The sequence below is a fragment of the Pollicipes pollicipes genome, unplaced genomic scaffold, assembly GCF_011947565.3.
Source record: "Pollicipes pollicipes isolate AB1234 unplaced genomic scaffold, Ppol_2.1 Scaffold_7231;HRSCAF=8579_pilon_pilon_pilon, whole genome shotgun sequence".
NCBI classification, from domain to species: domain Eukaryota; kingdom Metazoa; phylum Arthropoda; class Thecostraca; order Pollicipedomorpha; family Pollicipedidae; genus Pollicipes; species Pollicipes pollicipes.
In genome coordinates, this window is record NW_023597034.1 from 22,414,917 (window position 1) to 22,436,788 (window position 21,872).

A 21,872-nucleotide genomic window follows, 5' to 3' on the forward strand; every position below is an offset into this window, starting at 1 on the left:
TCTCTTCTCTCTCTCTCTCTCTCTCTCTCTCTCTCTCTCTCTCTCTCTCTCTCTCTTCTCTCTCTCTCTCTCTCTCTCTCTCTCTCTCTCTCTCTCTCTCTCTCTCTCTCTCTTCTCTCTCTCTCTCTCTCTCTCCTCTCTCTGCTCTCTCTCTGCTCTCTGCTTCTCGCCTGCCTCTTGTTCATGCTCTTGGTTTCCCTCTTTCGCGCTCTTGCTATCATTGTCTGGAAAGCTTGAATTAGGCTTTTGTGGGCCCCTGGATGACTATTGTAGGTATCTGTGAAGTATTCAGCAATGATCTCTGGATTCTTCCTCGGTGCTCTCCGAACGGCTCTAAACAGTCTGTTCCGATGCGATTTTGGGATGGCGACGACTCTGGCGACTCTGGGCGGTTGTGGGACGATTCCACGAACTTCCTTGATCCGGGGCTTCTGCATGATCTCTGTAATCTCCATCGCCCTGCCGAGCAGTAGTGAGACTTGGAAAGCTGAGCACCGAGCGTCGGCGGGTGTTCCCACTCCTTCCTCGCCGGAGGCAGGTGGTCCATGACGTCAGCAGGCTGTGGTACGCCCCCAGCGGCCGCCCACCGTTCGCTGCTGGGCGTCCGAGCACGCTGGTGTCTCCGGCTGGAACAACAGGGGCTGTCGGACGGCGCGTCAGCCGTGGGCGGAAGTGGGTCGTGTGGATGGGAATGTAAAGGTCGCCAAATAACACAGGTGTGTTTGCAGCAGCGTTGGCTGGGATCAGACCTGAGAACCAGAATAAATGCATCTCGGTTGCGTCCCCGCAATGCAATTCGCCTCTGGAGCTCACGAACCTTGTAACCCGTGACCTGCATGTGCGTAATTCACGAAATGGAGAGGATCAGCGAGGTTGCCTCAGTTCAGCTACTTGAACCTTGTACAGCGCGTCGTGCGTATTTGTGGTCGTTTTTGAGGGGGCATGAAAGGCCGACCTGAACGGCTGACCATCTGCTTATTCCACTGTGCGTTGTCCTGCATGAGACCAAATACTGTCTGCACTGTTGGTCCTGAGTGCAGTTGAGTTTGCGTGCTCCATCATGCTCGGAGGTGTCAGGAGCCCGCGCTCATCCGACCCGCGATCCACGTCATCGCGTCAAATGCAGGCTGCCTACACCCAGCCTTCTCGTGTGTTGTAGTGTGGTGAGCTGGTTTGGGCTGGCAGAGGACATGACCCAATCCTCCATCGCAGCGCACTTTCTGACGTGTGTGATTAGCCAGACCTGGACTGGCCCGACCTCTGCGTGCAGTGCACAGCACGTCTGTTTGAGAGCTGACCTGACCCGACCCAGCGCCACACTGTAGGGAATGTCGTATCGACGAGGGAGCTGACCTGACCTCCTGCCGCAGCTTACATCATCGTGTCAGAAGCACTGGCCATCTGCTGCACGCTGCTGGACGCGTTCGCCACGCTCATGGCTGGGCTCGGCCTCCGGAGCAAAGACACCAACAAGAAGTACCGCTTCTACCGGGCCGCCGTCTACGTCATGATCGTCGCCCGTGAGTGTGGGCGGCGTCTTCCGCAGGTCGACCGACCCTGGCGGGGCGGGGTGGGGGTCACGTCCTCCGCTGGGGCCGCCCGTCGGCCGACCCTGGCGGGGCGGGGTGGGGTTCACGTCCTCCGCTGGGGCCGCCCGTCTGCCGACCCTGGCGGGGCGGGGTGGGGATCACGTCCTCTACTGGGGCCGCCCGTCTGCCGACCCCGGCGGGGCGGGGTGGGGATCACGCCCTCTGCTGGGGCCGCCCGTCTGCCGACCCCGGCGGGGCAGGGTGGGGATCACGCCCTCTGCTGGGGCCGCCCGTCTGCCGACCCCGGCGGGGCGGGGTGGGGCACGAGTCTCCTGCTGGTGGACCGTTGGTGTCGGACGACCGGATCAATGGAAGCCGTTGACGTGTTTGCTGCGAATGGGATGCGTTTTAGGAGTGCGTTGGTGGGACGTCTGTTTAGTTAGGTGTCTGTCTGTCTGTCTGTCTGTCTGTCTGTCTGTCTGTCTGTCTGTCTGTCTGTCTGTGTGATGTCTGTGTAGTTAGGCGTCAGTTTAACTAAGTCAGTTACAACTTAAGCCTGCCTTTTTTGAGAACGTAGCTTTGAGTGAGCGTCTGATTTATGGGGTTCAGAGGTCACTCATGGTCATGGCCATGGTCATGGCCTTACGTAGTCCTGGTGGCGACGGCTTAAAGAAGCACCGATCGTTTGTATTTGGTTTTATCTTTTGGAACCAAACCTGACTAACACTAGCGATGTTTCAATCGGTTTGGCCAACTATAGCACCAGTTTGTCCCCAGATATAGATTCACGGCGACAGCACTGTTTCAAATCTGTAAACCATGAACCTCTTCTGTCACATATTGGATGGAGCAGACCAATGCTAGCTGCGGTACACCATGTCTCGTGATAACCGTACAATTACCTTCTGTAGACCTTTGTCAGGAGTATGTTGCCTGATCGTTTTGCGGAATCGGTTTTAAACGGAAAGAAATGGATGAAAATCAATGGGTTGCTGGTAGTTTAAGTCGAGCAGCCCATTTCATAGCTCAAGTCCATGTGCATTGGGTTGCATGTGGTTGGTAGTCATGCAGATATTCATTGTGAGTTGCATTTAAATGACATGCTATCTGCACGTCATGCGAGGGTATTTTTCGAAGCACCATGACGTAAATCGCGGGCATAAGGATACCGACAGGCGATCGATGATTTGGACTGTTTCCTACGATGCTGATAGGCCTGAGGGAGTTCGCCCGGAAGACTGGATGAGCAGCGGCGGTATCGGGCGGTATTCTGAAAGCCGCCCGTGTTCAGCCCGTCACTTTTGTCTTAGGGGCAGTGGAGGCTGTCTGTGGTCTGCCCTGAGTCTGATAGCGAAGATTGAGAGAGAGGCGATGGCGACCATCATCTTGTGAATTGGCTTTTTGCGCTTATTTATGTGCTGACGTCTGCGCTTTTGACTTGTTACGTCTCCCTATGCCTTTAATTTACTCTACTTCCCGTCTAGTTGTATGTTGGATGTCGTGTTTTCATAGCTGCCTACTCCAAACAGTAGAATACATACTCAGCTGTTCCTTCACTGCTGTGCTCCTACTTCACTCCCTACCATCCCACCACATCACCACCCTGCCACTCTACCACCTCACCATCCTTCCACCGTGTGTCCCTGCGTTTACCGGGCGAGCTCATCCCTCCAATCCTCTTCCCAGATTCACTGGTGTTCATTTGCCATCTCTTGCAGCGACGGGCGCGCTAATTGCCAGGTCATTACGTGTGGATACACCGGCAGTTCGAATAAATGAATAACTAAATGAACCGCTCAGGTGCCGGGCCGGCGCCCGGGAGGAGCTCGGCTCCCGGGAGGAGCTCGGCGCCCGGGAGGAGCTCGGCCCGGGAGGAGCTCGGCGCCCGGGAGGAGCTCGGCTCCCGGGAGGAGCTCGGCGCCCGGGAGGAGCTCGGCTCCCGGGACGAGTTCGATGCTCGATCTCGCATAAGGCGCGTGTCAGTTTGGCGCTGGAGGCACGCCGCCGCGCCCCCGTCTCTAAATAGCCCAGCAGCCGGTAGGAGGGCAGACGGACAGCTAAGGAAGCGACTGACGCGCCGCCGTCCGGCCTCGGCGCCGGTGGCAGCTGTCGGGCCGGCCCGGCGGGTCCGCCCCTGCAGTCCGCAGTGCCAGGGACAAGGCGAGCGCCCAGGCCGGCGGCGGGCTCGCGCCCGCCCAGGCCGGCGGCGGGCCCGCTCCCGCCCAGGCCGGCGGCGGGCTCGCTCCCGCCCGGGCCGGCGGCGGTCTCGCTCCCGCCCGGGCCGGCGGCAGGCCCGCTCCCGCCCGGGCCGGCGGCGGTCTCGCTCCCGCCCGGGCCGGCGGCGGGCTCGCTCCCGCCCAGGCCGGCGGCGGGCTCGCTCCCGCCCGGGCCGGCGGCGGGCTCGCTCCCGCCCGGGCCGGCGGTGGTCTCGCTCCCGCCCGGGCCGGCGGCGGGCTTGCTCCCGCCCAGGCCGGCGGCGGACTCGCTCCCGCCCGGGCCGGCGGCGGGCTCGCTCCCGCCCGGGCTGGCGGCGGTCTCGCTCCCGCCCAGGCCGGCGGCGGTCTCGTTCCCGCCCGGACGGGCGGCGGACCCGCTCCCGCCCGGGCGGGCGGCGGGCTCGCTCCCGCCCGGGCCGGCGGCGGGCTCGCTCCCGCCCAGGCCGGCGGCGGGCTCGCTCCCGCCCGGGCCGGCGGCGGGCTCGCTCCCGCCCGGGCCGGCGGCGGTCTCGCTCCCGCCCAGGCCGGCGGCGGTCTCGTTCCCGCCCGGACGGGCGGCGGACCCGCTCCCGCCCGGGCGGGCGGCGGGCTCGCTCCCCGCCGGGCGGGCCGCGCGCCCAGTGATCCGACAAGCGCACGCCTCTCTGATCCGGCTCTGCTCTAAGCCAGCCGGTGCTCTTGGTCGGCCGTTCTAGGCTGTCGAACCGGGATGAAGAAAATGTCTCGGTTTCTGCCGGGATTCTTTTCGCATGTCCGCAGATGAGTTAAAAGCTCGACGGTTCGATGTTTTATGATGGGTCCGAAGTGGTTTCACATCTTTTTCTTTTTCGGCTCCTGCCTTGTTGCCATTGCTCGGTAATATTTTATATCGTTTCATTGTGATGACTGCAGGAATCAGTCAATATCCCAAGGATTTGTGTTATATATATTTTTACATAGCCAGCTATTCCCTTGCGTTCTGATTTAGATCCATTTAGAACTAGCCAAGCGACGAATATTTTTTGTTGTTGTTTGAGGAATGCATAGGAAAGTAACCCAGCACCGTACGATGCACGCCTATCGTGGATCAGGTGTACATTTGGAGAGAGAAAAGCCATTGACCGGCGTTGGTTGGCCTACGTTCGCGCACAGTTTGATCTCATTCATCCGATCAGTGCTGCTGGGGTCCGAGCCAGCTGACCAGATTGCAGCGGTGACCCCCAAGCGGTCCTGACCGGACGACGGACTGCGATTAGCACCGGTGTTCCCCAGCTGAGCGTGTCCCACGCAGATGGCGCGCCGTCCGCGCAGTTCACACGTGTGCACGCTCGGGTCCGGGCTGCCGTCTGTCCCTCGCGCGCTCCGGTGTCGCTGGCTCGGTCGAACAGGTGATCCAGAGCTGAGACTCGAGTGAGTCTCGCGAGATGGCGCTGCGCCGACAGGGTCGAGGGGCGGCGCCGACAGGCCCATCAGGGCTGCACGGCCGGCTAGGCGGCGGCGTCAGCGTCAGCTCCCACCTCACCTAAACAGGGCCCAGCTCTCACCCCCCACTCACACGGCCGGCTAGGTGGCGGCGTCAGCTCCCTCCTCACCTAAACAGGGCCCAGCTCTCACCCCCACTCACACGGCCGGCTAGGTGGCGGCGTCAGCTCCCTCCTCACCTAAACAGGGCCCAGCTCTCACCCCACTCACATGGTCGGCTAGGCGGCGGTGTCAGCTCTCATCTCACCTAAACAGGGCCCAGCTCCCACCCCCACTCACAAGGTCGGCTAGGCGGCGGCGTCAGCTCTCACCTCACCTAAACAGGGCCCAGCTCCCACCCCCACTCACACGGGGACCGATTGCGAACGAGCGGGACTGGGGCAATTAAGAATAATGGCACCACCTGCGAGGCTTTTTATCAAGTCCATGCAGATAAGAATAGGTAGCACAGGTCCTGCCACAGTTCATTCCATAATATTGACCATTGCACGCTGCTTGGATCTTTTTCATTGTGAGTTCCGCGATTTGTCACGCCTGTTGTAGCAGTAGTTAACAAAAACAGACTGTGGCGCAATTCGAACCCACGGGATATAAGTTGAGTTTCATGTCGCGACGCACTTTATTTGGGTGCATAAAGTTTTTTCTCTCCAAAATTTGATGGCCTTGGGACCTCGGGAATGCAAATATGCAGCCCAGAGGACTCGTCCCAGAACTCCATATATTTGATAACGTTGTTTTGTTGGGGTTGGAGGTAGTGTGGCGTGAGCGTGAGTGGGTGTATGAGTAGGAGTATTAGTATTAGTGTGAGTATGAGTGTGAGTGTGGATGTGCCTATAACTGTGGGTATGGGTGGATGGGGATCTAGATCCTGCTCACCACAAGGTGACGGCCTGCGCCGCCCGCTGACCTGGAGCCACGCGGCCCGTGTGTCCCGTGACCGGTGGTGTGTGTCTGCGCCGGCCGCTGACCTGGAGCCACGCGGCCCGTGTGTCCCGTGACCGGTGGTGTGTGTCTGCGCCGGCCGCTGACCTGGAGCCACGCGGCCCGTGTGTCCCGTGACCACCGGTGTGTGCCAGCGCCGCCCTCTGACCTGGAGCCACGCGGACCGTGTGTTCCGTGACCGGTGGTGTGTGTCTGCGCCGCCCTCTGACCTGGAGCCACGCGGCCCGTGTGTTCCGTGACCGGTGGTGTGTGTCTGCGCCGCCCGCTGACCTGGAGCCCCGCGGCCCGTGTGTCCCGTGACCGGTGGTGTGTGCCTGCGCCGCCCTCTGACCTGGAGCCACGCGGCCCGTGTGTCCCGTGACCGGTGGTGTGTGTCTGCGCCGCCCGCTGACCTGGAGCCACGCGGCCCGTGTGTCCCGTGACCACCGGTGTGTGCCAGCGCCGGCCGCATGTCCCCTGGCTGCCGGCCCGGGCCCACACTGACCTCCTGTGTCCCCGTCCACAGTCATCTCGATCCTGATCGCGCTGGTGGTGTACCCGGTCTGCTTCGCCCAGGAGCTGGAGGAGAGTGAGTATGGGGCGGAGCTGCCGCATGTCCGGGGGCGGGCTAGGCGCCAGCGGACTCTTCTGCGTGCCCACCAGCTAGCTGCGGTACACCATGTCTCGTGATAGCCGTACAATTACAGCTCAGCTGGCTGGGCCGTGTCGATTTAGCGCCTCCTCAGAGCGGTCCCCCGGGCTGGGCCGTGCCGAGTTAGCGCTCCCTCAGTGCGGTTCCCCGGGCGTGTTTATTGTGCATTCTCGTCGACGTATGGAACATTTCTTCGGTTTGCATACGATCCAAGTCCAGGGGACAGGATAGTACTGGCGAGAAATGTTTTGCTCTGTGCTAGGAATTAACGAATTTATTTTTTGAAACATCTATCTTCTGCAGCAAGGAGCGCAGAAGCTAGATGGTAATATGTCACGCAAACTGCTTACCTGTTGTAGTAAGTTGGTCCTTTATCGGCACCTATTCTTGTGATATAATTAAGAGGGCACACGAAGCCCTCGCAGTTTACCTCGGTGTCTATGAACGTAGTTTCCTTGCATCTCCAGCCCTGCTTCGAAGTTACTGTCTACCTCCATCGACAATTAGCTAGAGGAAGGTAGAAAGGCATAGGAAGTTGACTGTCTGCGATGTTCAGCTCATACTGGACCACAGCCGCTCAGCGCTAAGTGTTTCTGCTCACTCGTTTGTCAGGTTTGGGAGGCACTGGACACGCTGACATGAGGCCAGTCTCTTCCCATTCCACCTTTCTCACTCTTCTTAATCCGTACTGCCCCTCCCCTTTCCCCTCCCGTACAGCCGAACCGTAGACGGGCGACCTTTCCCATGAAGCTACCTCCTGTCCCTGATTGGTCGACACACACCCTACCCTTTTGTGGTGTTCCTCTTCTGAGTACACGGCACCCCCATGAGCCGGTGCAGGTCTCGCGGTGCGTTGGTCTGAGCATCTTCTCCTTCCCAGATTACCGCCAGGGTGCCCCGGACGCAGGTAGTGTGCCGTCCCGGCCCCCTCTGCATGACGCGCTTCCGTCCCGCTATCCTCTTCTGGGGCGGCCGTTCCGAGGGCCCCGCTTGTCGGAACTGTTTTGCCCCAGCGCCCCACGGCCAGCTGATGTGTGTTCTGCTGGAGTCGGTCTGGCATCGTCGCCGTAGATGTGCAGCCGGTGTCCGGTCCAGTTGGCACCAGGGCTGCTCAGCGGCGGACCGGCTGGGGGACCGAGGCTGCGGTCCGCAGGCGCGGCCTCTCCGCTCCGGCCTGGGGGTGCGACTGGGACCGGTCTGCGGGTCAGCGCGCGCTGCCCGCTGGCTGTGCGTGTGCGTGTGCGTGTGCGTGTGCGTGTGTGCGTGAGTGTGCGTGTGCGTGTGCGTGCGCGCGTGTGTGTCTGTGTGCGTGCCTCCCTCTCCGTCGTTTCGGCGTGCCGTTGTGACCGTGCGTGCGTGCCTCGCTCTCCGTCGGTTCGGCGTGCCGTTGTGACCATGTTCGCGTCTCACCGCCGACTGTCTGTCTGACGCCAGTGCGACTGTCCGGTATTCGTGACTGTATGCTGTCCGTCTGGCTGACTGCGTCTGTCTACGGCCGGTGCGGCAGTCCGGTGATCGTGACGATGTTGTGCTCGAGGCACCTGGCGTGGTAGTTTGGCTGGGTCTGTCCGACCTGCAGCATTGTCCACTTAGTAAGGTGTAAAAAGTCTGCGTGTCTTTGAGCGCGGTACGATCATGGCCGAAAGATCGGTTCCACGACATTAGTGCCACAACAAAAACTACCGCCGACAGGAGTGTTGCGACATGACTACTACTGCCAATACTTATACACGGCATAAGTGGTACGTAACAAAACTTACACCGCAAAAATTTATACCTGTCAGTCCTTTGTTGCAAAAACTTATACGCGACATACGTGCCACACGACAAAACTTATGCTTCAAAATGTCTACTGGTCGTTATTTCTATTGCAAAAACATACACGGGCATCACTTACACACAACTTTGTTTGCTTGTACTGCAAAAGCTTACACGCGACATTAGTGCTACGCGATCAAATTTATACTCATTTTTGGTTGCCAGTGATTATGCGTACAACAAAAGCATATGCAGACATGGTTTGTGCACGACTTAACTTCCACTGCAAACAACGATGTGCGGCATTAGCGCAACACGACGCAACTTATAATTTAAAAAGTTATACCCTTCATTATTTCTTCTGCAAAAACCTATACAGCCGTTGCTTGCACACGGCATAACTTCTCGCGCAAAAACTTATGCGCGACATTTGTACCACACAACACTTATGCTAAGAGATGTAGAATGTTCATGACTAATGTAAAAACTGGTACAGTCTTTACCTCTACGCAACATTACTTCTACTGTCGATGCTTTCAATGGAGCGCAGAACGTGTGGACACCTAGCGTGGGTTTAGGAACAGTTCACAGGTTAGGAGGGAACTTCCAATTGTGCAATACCACAATTTAGTGCTCTGATGCTGGTACGAAAAGTTTGTTACCTATAATGCTACATGATTTTACCCGTTTGTTATGCTTGGCGTGTGAGCAACGGCTGTAGTTTTGGTGGTAAAATCTCAATGACGGGTATAGCTTTTTAAGTAAAAGTAATGTCGCGTTTCGTTGAACCCGAAGCTAGGAGGGTAGTTCCGTATCCTGTCGGTGACCCCACCTGCCCCTCATCTGTGATAGGATGGTGTGTCACATTCGGGGCAAACGCCGTGTTTCATGTATTTTGGAGCAGATTCGGACGCTTTTCCCAGCTTAGCCCCCAAACTTGTTTTGCAGCACTACGACAGCGCGCCCAAGACCCTTAGTGTACCAAACCTTTTTCAGTCGAAAAGGGTCGCGTGGAACTACTGCCGTCGTAGGTCTGTTTATCGCGATGTTCGCAGCAGCAAAAACGTGCCGACGTCGTGGAGCGGGCACCAGTTTTGCGATTTCGCCCAGTCATGTGCCCTCATGTGTTCGTTCCGTCTAGAAGTTTGGTCAAAAGCATTCAAATGTGGAGCATTGCCTTAAACTTAAAGGATGGGGGACCTCCGGTTGTAAGTTGTAGACTGTACCATGTATCTTATTGCACAAATATCACGTATAAGTATTGGCCGAAGAAGTAAGATCGCTGACATTTAAAGGCGTTTAGGTTTTTACGGTAGACATAATGACGGGCATTGACTTTGTATCAATTTTTATTACTTTCTAAATTTTGCTGTGTAACGCTGATGTCACCTACACCTTTTGATGGCTCGTACTCGTTGCATCTGAAGAAATGTGCGTATAAGATAAGACTGTATAAGTCTTTGTTGTAGGATTAATGTCTGGTATAGGTTAATGCAGTGTAAGTTTTGTCGTGCAGCACTCACGTCGTGTAGGATTTTTTGCATAAGTAATGTGGCGTAAAAGTTGTGATTTTGTGAGTCTTTGCTGAATTGTTGATGACGGGCATAATTTTTTCCACACATTTTGTCGTGCAGCACTCATGTCGCGCATACGTTCTTGCGGTAGAAGTAATGTCGCGCACAAGTACAATCTCAAGTGCAAAGTTTTTGCAGTGGAAGAAATGTCATGTATAACTGATGTAACGCTATTGCCGAGATGTGTTTATGCCGTAGCGTTAATGTCGTAACACCCGAAAGATCAGGTTACAGTTCGCGTCGTACAAAATGCACAGTGACCCCAATTGTAGTGTAACGTTGGAAGGGACTCGGCAGTTATGATCCCAAAATGAGGTGTCTATTTTTCGACCTTGTGTTTACGTATGTCTTGTTCTGGGCTGTATTTTTTTTTTTGTTGCTCATCGTGACGAGCTGTAGACGGCTACAGTGCTATTGTGGATAAAAGCCTGTGTCCGCACACAAGCACTTCATCTGCGTGGTGCGAGTCATTAAGTTTGTTTTGCTTTTGCTTTGATACTGTTTACCGCTTTATGTGGTCCGTAACCACTTAGCAACAGGAGTTGGCAAAGTGATTATGTAGCTACATGTGATTACGTACCTGCCTCTTCTTTAACCTACTCGATGATGTTTACCTCCTCGTTAGTTTGCTGTGCATTCGCGGGTCCGCATCCCTGTTAGTTTCTTGTTAGTTTACAAATCAATGAGTTCCTTCTAGTCGTGGTGATTGTGGTTGCTCGCAAAGGTGCTCCGATTGCCCCTTCGATATGCTGATGTGATTGTTGACATTGTGAGTGCCTCCCTGTCTATTTGTCCAGCGTCCATGCAGACGTATTTGTTCGGGATGGCTGTGTTGCTTACCTGAAAGCGTCAGCCTCCGACAAAGGGACATGGTTTCTCTCACCGGTCTGGCTTCCCAAACAACCACATTAGCTGGCGCTATGTTGATGACACTGTCGCTCATGTTATTTGTTTATGACCTCACGGGCGTGGTGGGACATCTGCCCGAAAAAACGAATGGTGGTTGTGTCCCTGTGCTGACAAACCGCTAAGTCTGGCGACCCACACGCTTACCTTCGTATCAACGTCACTGTGACTCGCATGGTTTTGCTTTATTAGTGATCTAACGAAGGCCAGCTGCGCGTGCATAGATAGCTCGGAATGCTGGCTTGGAACCTCGGATGTAAAGGGCTCGTGCTTGAACTTTGTGAAGACAGTTGTGTCACGATGTGTCGTAAACGGCATGCTGCTCTCACTAAACAATAGTGGCAAAACTAAGCATTGATTTTTGAGTGCACTGTTTTGCAGAAAGCGTCCGTGGAACTGCCCCTAGTGACGCTCGTTTACCTAGCCTGAATCGGGCGCTGTCTTACATCTTTCTTTGGCATGTGCACTGCTGGAAGCGTTAAGTATCGTCATTATGTGTTTCAGTGATTGCTCGACCTTTTTAACACTCATTCCTGATATGTTCAGGTCGATTATTTCCAATACAAGAACCCAAAATGCAGTAAACCTTTCATTATTTACAAACCGAGACGAGGCGGTGTTAAAAATGACCGGGTTTTGTTCTCGTCGTTGACCAACACTTCAGTCGGTTATGCGCATCTGTTGGCGATTCTGGCCACTGATTTCTGTTCTCCGTTCCACGTGACTCTACGTGGGCCTTGCCGTCCTTGTATCGATCATGATGCACACATGGCTTTAGTGGGAATTCATGGACCTGCCCTGACGCCACGGCCTGTCCTGACGCCACGGATCTCTCCTGACACCATGGACCTGTCCTGACTCAACGGACCTGTCCGACGCCACGGCCTGTCCTGACACCATGAGCCTGTCCTGACGCCACGGATCTGTCCTGACGTTACGGATCGGTCTTGACTCAGCGGACCTGTCCGACGCCACGGACCTGTCCGACGCCACGGCATGTCCTGGCGCCACGAGCCTGTCCTGACACCACGGGCCTGTCCTGACATTACGGACCGGTCCTGACTCAACGGACCTGTCCGACGCCACCGCCTGTCCTGACACCACGGACCTGTCCTAACATTACGGACCGGTCCTGATTCAACGGACCTGTCTGACGCCACAGACCTGTTCCTGACATCACGGACGGACCTGACCTGGCATCACGGACCTGTCCTGACGCCACAGACCTGTCCTGACATTACGGACCGGTCCTGTCTCAACGGACCTGTCCTGACACCACGGACCTGTCCTGACATTACGGACCAGTCCTGTCTCAACGGACCTGTCTGACGCCACATACCTGTCCTGACGCTACGGACGGACCTGTCCTGACGCCACGGACGGACCTGACCTGGCATCACGGACCTGTCCTGACGTCACGGACGGACCTGACCTGGCATCATGGACCTGTCCTGACGTCACGCGCCTGTATGTCCCTGCTGACACCGTGCGCCGTCGCTGACCGCAGGTAACCGCACTGTCTGGGAGTTCGGCTGGGGCTACGGCGTGGGCTGGGGCGCGGCCATCTTCCTCTTCGGCGGCGTCATCCTGCTGCTCTGCGACAAGGAGTCGGAGGAGATCTACTACAAGGAGCGGACGATCCTCCACGAGGAGCGCGCCTGAGCGGCCGCCGGACAGCGGTTGGGACGGACACGGACGGCCGCCGCCAGTGTCCGCCGCCGGCGCCGCTCGTGATACATCTAGTCGAGGCGCGTCCGCGCAGGTCGCCACGGCTCCGGGCGCGCGGTCCGTGTCGGCCGGTGGGACCGCCCACGGCGGCTCGCTGGAGCGGCGCAGCTCCGGCTGCTGGCCTGGCCAAGGGTGACGGCAGCACCGCCGGGTCAGCCGCGGTGTCTCGTTTTCGCTGCAGTTTTGTTTCAGGCAGCTTTGATTCCGTGCAGATGGTATGAGCTTTTGGGACTGCGGCGCCGGGGCTCCTCTCCCGTTGTTGCGCTAGTTCTTTGTTGACCAGTCCACGGAATCAGTTTCTTGTGGTTAGTACATGTTGACGATTCAGGCGTGAGAACATTTTGATTAACAAGGGCGGAGCCGCTGTTCTCTTATTTTACGCTGCTTGCTGGACTATGACGCTGTCTGATGTTGAAGTACCTAGAGTTGTGGGCAGCTGGCGAAGCGAGAAGCCAAAGCCGTCACATAGGTTATGAGTCGTTAAGAATGTTGTTTACGAGTCTGCGCGCTGGTGACCCGCACCGGCTGGGCCTGAGAGCAGCTGCATGTCTGGCTGTCTGTGCGCGCGCCTGTTCTCATATCATCAGAGGGTGCGTGGTGCTCGTGCCGGCCGGCGGGAGCGCGTGCGTTGGGGTGTCCGGCCAGAGCATGGCATGGTTCGCCGACCTCCGGCGAGCGGCTGGCGCACGGCCAGCGCCGCTCGTCTTCTGGCCCGTGCTTTACGTGGAGGAGGCAGTCGTGTCGTTACATGGAATGGAAGTAAAATAAACGGCCACGGTGGACAAATCCGCCTTCTTAATAGAAAACAACAGAACCTTTCATGCTACATGAGACCATGCAGTGAGTGTCAGTAAGACTGAGTTCTGCGGTACAGGAAGCATACAGGAAACCGACTGCTTACGCCGCAGTTTCGTGTAGCTTCCCAGCCAACCCTTATTGACGTTCTTTTATACGTTGTGTGTTTGTGCTTCCAAATGCAGCCAGACCGACAGGAAATGAGTTCGATATCGGTGGTCTGTTTTGCATAGCTGTTGCGAGTTACATACGAGTATACATACGCGAGTTGCCGCACCACCTATATAACGAGTAGCGGTGGCTAATCGTTACCGAAAGCCGTATCAGCATCTAAGCGTCATATTTGTATACAGGAAGAGAGGGGAAGGGAGAGAGAAGAGGAGAGAGAGAGAGGCGAGCAGAGAGGAGAGAGAGAGGGGAGCGAGAGAGGAGGAGATGAGAGAGGAGGAGAGAGGATGAGGAGAGGAGAGAGAGGGAAGAGAGGAGAAGAGGGATGAGGGAGAGAGAGGCGAGAGAGCGAGAGAGATATATATATATATATATATACATATATAGATATAGATATAGATATAGATATAGATATAGATATAGAATATAGATATATATATATAGATGTATCGTCAATATTATATGTATTATCATGATGTATCATGAAAGGCAGCGTTAATATTACATATAATATATATATATCTATATATATATATATATATATATATATATATATATATATACTGTACATTCTAACTAATACCTCGGGGGTCGTGCCAACTTTTGTTTTGCTTATTTGTGGCTGGAGAGAATTCGTTGATGAATATACTTCCCACATTGGAAGGCGTCGTCTATCATTGCCCCGTCGGAAGATGTCAGTGTTGCCCGTCAGTTATCGTGTTAATGTCCTGTCATGTTGTCTTCGCATGTGCTCCGGAGATGCCCGTCGCGTAAGTGCATGCCAGACGGCGTAAGCGTCTTGGCTATGCCAATCCAGTATATGAAACAAGTTAGCAGCCTTCGAGATTGCATTTGAATTGATATACCACATCGGTGAATTTAAGGTTGTCGCGTTTGTCATGGCTGTTTCTCATAAGAAAGTTGGAGATATTTCTGTTGCGATTATAAATGTCAATCAAGTCGAAAGCCCGGAACTTGAACGATGCATCCAAAAGTTTGTCCACGCCGAATCAGCAGTCTTTTTTCACCGCACATGTATCAAGGAAAACATTCTGCTAAGATATAGTTACCGAAAGCCTGTGTATATGTGTGTATATGTGTGTATATGTGTATGTGTATGTGTGCCTCGCCAGCCTGTATACATATTCGCTGACTGAAGCCTGGCAACATACGCTCGCAATCAACAAACAACGCGCAAAACGACACTTGTGGTTTAGACGTAGTTCACTTCGACCAAATACCAGATTTCGTGATGGTCTCCGGTACTTTACGCTAGTGCAGCCCCTAATAGAAAATTCCATCGCTCGCAACGGTAATCGGAATGTGAGTACCACAGGTGACCAGGATAGTGGAAACACTGATGACGTCATCCCTCTGCAGGCCGCAATGCGTCATCTCGGCAGGCCAGCGGTCCGCCACACGCGGCTTGAAACAGGGCCCTAGCGGCATGTGGCATCAATAGACAAATGTTTGTGGATGCCACAAGTTCCTGTTCAGTGAGGAGACTGTTTGGAATGATCACACGGAACGTGGTCAGTGTTCATATCACCTAACCATTGGCGTGCCTTCAGTTACCTTCGGCCTGCTCAGAAGGCCCAAGGTGGTGACCTAGGCCCACAGCGACATCTACCGAAACACCCACGCCATCTGTAATAGAAGTGTAGCGTGGGCGGGCGGCCACGGCCTGGTGCGTTGCCATAAACAGCCGGCCGCCTATGTGCCGCGGGTGGCTAGCCGGCTCGTGCCCGCGGGTACCGCTGGGTCGTGGCGCCGAGTGGACGAGCGGCGGAGCGAACGGAGGCTGTGATTTGGGCGGCCAGCGCGGGCGGAGCACGGCTCTAACGTAATGGCACTTTGAGTTAGGGTGTGATTGGCCACGTCAACCTTTGGTGGCAGCGGTTCTTCACGCCACTGGTTGAGGTGAGGGCGGTAAGTTTTATATGACAGTCACCCGTCGTTACTCTCATCACCTGCCAGACCTCTGCGCAAGGATGGCCAGCCAGTCGTTTGCTGGCGTTACTAGTTGTCTGCAGGTTCTACCAATCCGCTACTGATTTCGCTGGTCGCGCCGCCACGTTACGACGCCTACTGACGCTGCCCCGCTGGATCGCCTGCTGGTGCTGGCGCTGTGGCGCTGGAGCGATGCCGGCGCTGCTACGCCGGCTCGTCTGCCGGCTCTGCTGCGCTGACCGTCTGCCAGCTCGGCTGCTCCAGCTCGTCTGCCGGTGCTCCTGCGTTGAATCGCGACCGGTGGTGATGCATTGGATCATCATCGGACACTGCTGCGCTTGGGTGTCTGCTCGAATCACCGCTGCGCCGGGTCGTCCGCTACTGTCCTGTTGCTCATCCTCCCGCATTGAAAGTGAAGTAGCTTAGTAGCGTTTGTTTAATTTGATGCGATTTCTTTTTGTCTGTCATCGCCTGGCAGGAGTAGATTTACGTATCTACGTAGGTGCGCACCATGACTGGCCAGAAGGAGCAGCCGTATATGAAGGGCGAACAGATCCCGACCGTACCTCATGTGGCTGCTCCAGTTGGTCAGCTTTCGGTGGCCGCCCCTAAACTTTCTGGGCACGTTTCGTCTGCCAGATTTGTGTCTGATCTGGCCACTTTCTTCTCCCTTCACACATTTGATGGCATCCACCTGCGCTTCCTGCCACTTTGTCCCACGGGAGCGGCCCGGGACGCGTACGATTCCATGTATCCAGCCCTGCGGACTTCGTACAGCCAGGCCATGTCCGGTCTCCGCGATTTTTTCGCCAGACCTAGTGCTGTGAACGTCCATGGCGGGCTCCGAGAGCTCTGATTTGATCCACAGAAATCTTTGGATGTTTTCTGATTCGATTTCGGAAGCTCGTTTACGAGACTTTTCCGGGCAGTGACAGTGATATTGTACTCTTCAGCTGCTTCCTGGCCACTTCGCCAGAAGACAACCAGGTGAACATTGAATCGGAAGGCGTGACCACGTTTGCAGACGCCGTTGGCGGGGCCCGCAACGTATTGCGGGCTGAACAAATCCGCTCAAGTGACGTGCGTCAGGTGGCTTCGGTCGAGCCGTCCATGCTTGACCAAATCATGGCCCGTGTTGGACCAACTGAAGCGGTGTGTTGTGTCTGGTCCTACTCGACTGAAGCCCAATGACCCTGCGCGTGATGCGGCTGTCGACGAAACGTCTTAGCGACGTGCTGGAGGGAGGGGAGAGGGATCTCTCCGGAGCGCGCCTGCTTCGGATGTGGCAGGCTTGCCACACTGGTTGCCAACTGTCGTCACCGGCGCAGCGTCTGTTTCCGATGTGATCAGAGGGAGACATACGTCGTCGGCGCGATAACGTGGCTGTGCGAGGAAAACGTACGAGAGGATCCTGTGCCACACCCACCGTGCGGGACGAGGTCCGAACGGCCGAGTGTACAATGACGAGAGGGTCGGCAGGCATGCAGCCTCCTGATGCGGCGGGTGAGCCCGCCTCACCGGAAGGCCGTTGGGCCCGCTCTCCGATATCTGGCGGTGTTCCTCTTAGCGATAACTGGATCTTCTCTGCTGATTATCTGAGACATCGTGCCGCTGTTGTTGGACACCGGCTCCACGATAAGTGCGTTGCACAATTTTGTTCAGGATGCAGTGCCGCATGTTAAGTTGCACCAGACGTCCATACGTGCCAGGACGGCGACTCTCGATCCGCTTGCCGTTGTTGGGCGGAAGTCACTGTGCCGCTCCACGTGGGGCGGTCAAACACAAGTGTCTCTGTATGTGTCTGATTCCACAGATGTGCCGTGTTTGCTCGGGCTGGATCTCCTACAGGCGGTGCCGTGCGTTTTCGACCTGTTCCGTAAACTTTTGGCACTAGCCCCAAGCGCGTGTGTTCGTGCCGTGTCCAGCTGAGGTGACATCTGCAGGTCGCATTGTCCTGGGCAGAGGTTTTTTGTTGGCGTCCGGATCAGAGACTTTAGCTGTGGGATTTATTCACAACCGTGCTTATCATGGTTCGGCCACGGTGGAGCCGTCCCTCGAGTGACCCGGAATCGAGGTCGTCCGATCAATTGCTAGTGTGTCTGGCTCTTCAACACCGGCAGTATTCAGGAATGCCCCTACAGAACTCATCAATATTCCCGAACATTCCCACATGGCAGAGTCAGGGGTGAGTTTCGTGGAACATGCATTGCCAGACCCTGCGAGCAAGCCTGCCTCGGTAGATATTGAGAGTATGGTAGACCTGAGTGGATTCTCTTTGACTGCGGCTAGCGCCAGACGGTGCTTTCTGCTCTGCGCAGACACGAGAGTATGTTTGACGGTCACATTGGTCACACGACTTCGATCTTTCATGCAATTGTTGCGGGCGATCATCCGTCTGTGGGACAGAGTCCTCGATGGATCCCGTTCCGCCTGAAAGAGGCCGGTCGGGTCCAGCTTAATGACCTTATGAAACAGGGCGCTTTGGAGGAGGCCGGCGGTGGCTGGTCTTCGCCCATTTGTTTGATGAAGAAAAAGAATAGGGAGTACAAAATGTGCGCTGATTTGCGCAAAGTCAGCTCAGTCACTCGCCTCCCCGCTTACCCGATACCCAGAACTAATGATTATTTAGAGGCATTGGCGGCTCGTCCTTGTTTTCCGTGCTATATATGAATTCCACTTACCATCAAATTTCAATATACCCTGCAGACCGCAATAAAACTACGATTATGGCCCCCTTCGGCAATCTCCGCTACACTGGAGGCCCCCTTTGGCAACCTCCGTTACACCAGAGTTTGTTTTGGATTGTCAACTTTGTCAACCTTTGTCAACTTCCTCTTCGAAGATATCGTGCACGATTCAACGCTTTCAGAGGCACTCTCGGAGCTGAACGCAGTGCTGTCGCGCGCTCGGGCGGCGGCTCTGACTTTGAACTTACCAAGCGTCGGCTCTTTCGAGAGCAGGTAGAGTTTTTGGGTCATGCTGTATCCGAGATGGGATGGTTATCGACCCAGAACAGATGAAGAAAGTTCGGCACCAGTCAGAGCCACAGATGGTCAAGAAACTGTCCAACTTTTGGGGTTTAGCTTTTTATTTCCGGAAGTATGTGCATAACTGTGCAGAAATTGCTGCTCCACTGTCAGTCTGACCCGGAAGGACGTATCTTGTCTGTGAAGCCGCAGGGCGTCTCACGCGGTTTGAGTCTGAAAAATCGCTCTCAGAGGCGCCGGTGGTGGGGTTTTCGAAATTTTGTCCAGAGGCAGGTGTCTTGACCTTGGACCGCGATGCGAACAACGACAGCATTGGTGCAGTCCTGATGCAGGAGGAGGATGAAAAGAACCGTGTGATTGCGTATGGTAGCCAGCGGTTATCCAGGGCTCAGAAAAAATAGTCTGTGACAAAAAAGGAACTTCTCGCATGTGTGCGACAGTGCGCGCACTACTAACGTGGGAAATGCTTCAGGCTTCGGACTGATCATAAAGTCTTCAATGACTTGTGAATTTTCAGACCCCTCCTGGGATGCTGGACAGATGGCTGGAGATTCTTGGTAGCTTTCAATTTGACACTGTGTTTCGGCCCGGTGCTCAGAACACGGCTGCTGATGGGCTGAGTAGACGGCCCGCAGAGACGAACGATGTAGCTCGTCAGACTGGCTCAGAGGCTAGATGTCGACACGTTTCGGCTCAGGACTGGCCTTTGAGCTACATCCAGACTGGTCAGCATGGAAATGAGGCCATCGCAGAGAGCACACGTGGCGTAGCTACGGGCATGGCACGGCTGAGGCACAACGCGCCTCCCGGAGTGCCGGTGTGGCTTGGTCAGTCAGTGGCCGTGGCTTCGCTCGCTGGAGGGAGTGTTGTTCCGTGCGTACCAGCGTCATCCAAACGACCCCGAGCGGCTGCAGGTCGTGGTTCCCGACAGTCTCGTCCCCGGTGTGTTGGCCTCCGTGCATGCTGCGCCGTGCGGTGGACATTTCGGAGCCGAGAAAATGCTGGTTCAGGTGCGACTCCGTTTTTAGTGACCCTCGGCGGCCGATGAGGTGCAGCAGTTTTGCCAGGGATGTGACAAGTGCCGCGGTCATAACTCTCACGCTCCGCGGCGCACACATCGATCGGAGAGCTCGACGCCTCTGAGCTCTGGGAAACGGTTCCAATCGATTTTTTGACTGATCTGCCCGTCATAAGCAACTACAGCAAGCACCTGCTGGTATGTTCTTCACGCGCTGGGAAGAGGTGTTCCCCTCGCCAGACATGACGGCGGTCACTGGCCACCGTGCTTACGAGAGCACTGTTTTCTCGTGTTCGGCGCGCTAAAAATCGCCATTCCGATTGTGCGGCTCATTCAGAACTCGCTGATCGCCGAGGTCTGCCGTCTAATAGGCGTCAAAAAGGCGAACACAACTGGTTCTCATCCACAAGGGAACAGCTGCTGTGAGCGAATGAATAGGACGATCCTTGAAATGTTCGTAAAGTACCTCTCTGAGAACCATTCAGAGTGTGGATAAGCATGTTCCCCTTCTCATGCTGGGCTACCGTTCTCAGGTTCAATAGGTCGTTGGGTACAGTCCCGTTTTTCTTGATATTCGGTCGGAAACGCTCGTTTGCCGATCGGACTACGAGGTCAACAGCCCCGCGTCCCGAAATCTCTATCTGTTTTCTCGAACATTGATGAGTTCTGCGCGGGGTTGCGAGGCGCGTGCCGGGAAGCGCTTTGCATGTCAGACGCGTGTCGTGCTCGAAACAAGGAATTGTACGAACGAAAGTGTTTCTTTTTCAGAAGGAGCAAGGAGGGACGAGTATCATGTCTGCCCCTGGAAGCCTGCGGTTGTGGTATCGATACGCGGTGACCTTAACTACCGGATCCGTTTGAGGGATGGGAAATGTACTGGTGCACCACAACAGACTGAAGCCACGCTACACCCTTAAACAGAGCTCTGGGCAGCAGCCGCAGGTTTCCGCGCATCAGAGGGCAGCGTACCCCACTCACGTTCCACAGCCGCGACAGAATGTGGCAGCAGCACGGACCCTTCCTCATCCCGCGGCCGCGACGAGGGAAGAATGGGGGAGACGGCGAAATGGGACTGTTTTTTACACCCATTCTGCAATCAGGTCGAGCTGCACCGGCCGATGCCCTCAGCTCACGGCAACACGTGTGCTGACGTGGAAACTGACCGGCCATGTGAGCCTACTGCGGCACCGAGGCAGCTGGCTGCGCTGGAGCGGCCGCTACTGGCAGCTCCGACCGCGGCTCCGGGGCGGCTGACTGCGCTGGAGCGGCTGCCATTGGCAGCTCCGACTGCGGCTCCAAGGCAGCTGGCTGCGCTGGAGCGGCCGCTATTGGCAGCTCCGACTGCAGCACCGAGGCGGCTGACTGCGCTGGAGCGGCTGCCATTGGCAGCTCCGACTGCGGCTCCGAGGCAGCTGGCTACGCTGGAGCGGCTGCCATTGGCAGCTCCGACTGCGGCACCGAGGCAGCTGGCTGTACTGGAGCAGCTGCCATTGCAGCTCCGACTGCGGCTCCGAGACGATCGGTCTCCCCTCCTGTGGCGTCGGGACGGCCTGAGCGTGACCGGCGGTCACCCGACCAGCTTACTTACTAGTGTTTAAGATTGTGCTGTGAACTGCTGTGCGCGGTGAGCGTCCACTTTAGTGTTTCAGGCTGTACTTTGATCGCAATGTGCTGCGAGCATTCACGTGACCACCGCTCCGTTCACGTCACTCATCTAGATAGGTTCGTTCGCTAAGTGTTATGTGCTGCATAGCAATGTGAGACGTCAGGTGGCGGGAGTATTCGGTGTGGAGGTCCTTAATGAACCATGTGTTTCCATCTGACCGTCAGTCAGTTCTTTTTGCACCATGGCTGATGCTTACGCGTGGTGTTATCCTGTGGCAAATGAAAGCGTCATACACTCGCCGGACGCGTCAAAAGACCGTAGTACTAGCACCGTCGCTGCCCCTGATGACTAGGCCATAAGTCGCCCCGAGAAGCGACATCTGGTGGCCAGTTTTGAGCATTGACCTACACGAGGTTGCATCGGGGATGTCTGAGCTAGCGGAGCCTGTGTTGAGCAGAGGTGCCATTGATCGTTCAAGTTGGGATGTGGCTCGTCCGCTCGGTGTTTGGTCCGGAATGGAGCCCGGGCTGCTGATAAAGTTATACCAGATGGTCGTTTCGGTGCCCTTTGGGACACTCGCTAACGAATATTCTGGTCCCCAGG

At 55.9% G+C, this 21,872-nt stretch overlaps 2 protein-coding genes across 4 annotated transcripts in view; both read left to right on the forward strand.

Annotated features, from left to right (window-relative positions):
- Nucleotides 1-12,691, forward strand: part of LOC119110376 (transmembrane protein 47) — a 52,890-nt gene extending 40,199 nt beyond the window's left edge. For 2 of the 3 annotated variants that reach the window (XM_037234172.1, XM_037234175.1), the window contains 4 exons: nt 1,371-1,520; nt 6,654-6,716; nt 7,660-7,686; nt 12,525-12,691. In XM_037234172.1, the coding sequence (XP_037090067.1) occupies nt 1,371-1,520; nt 6,654-6,716; nt 7,660-7,686; nt 12,525-12,679 (395 nt within the window). In that variant the 3' untranslated portion in view covers nt 12,680-12,691. The remainder of the gene's footprint in view (nt 1-1,370; nt 1,521-6,653; nt 6,717-7,659; nt 7,687-12,524) is intronic. The other variant, XM_037234174.1, reaches the window with a different exon arrangement.
- A 3,478-nt stretch (nt 12,692-16,169) lies between these two features.
- Nucleotides 16,170-21,872, forward strand: part of LOC119109853 (transmembrane protein 47-like) — a 17,052-nt gene continuing 11,349 nt past the window's right edge. Inside the window, exon 1 of the mRNA XM_037233606.1 lies at nt 16,170-16,245. Coding sequence (XP_037089501.1) covers nt 16,170-16,245 — 76 coding nt within the window. The remainder of the gene's footprint in view (nt 16,246-21,872) is intronic.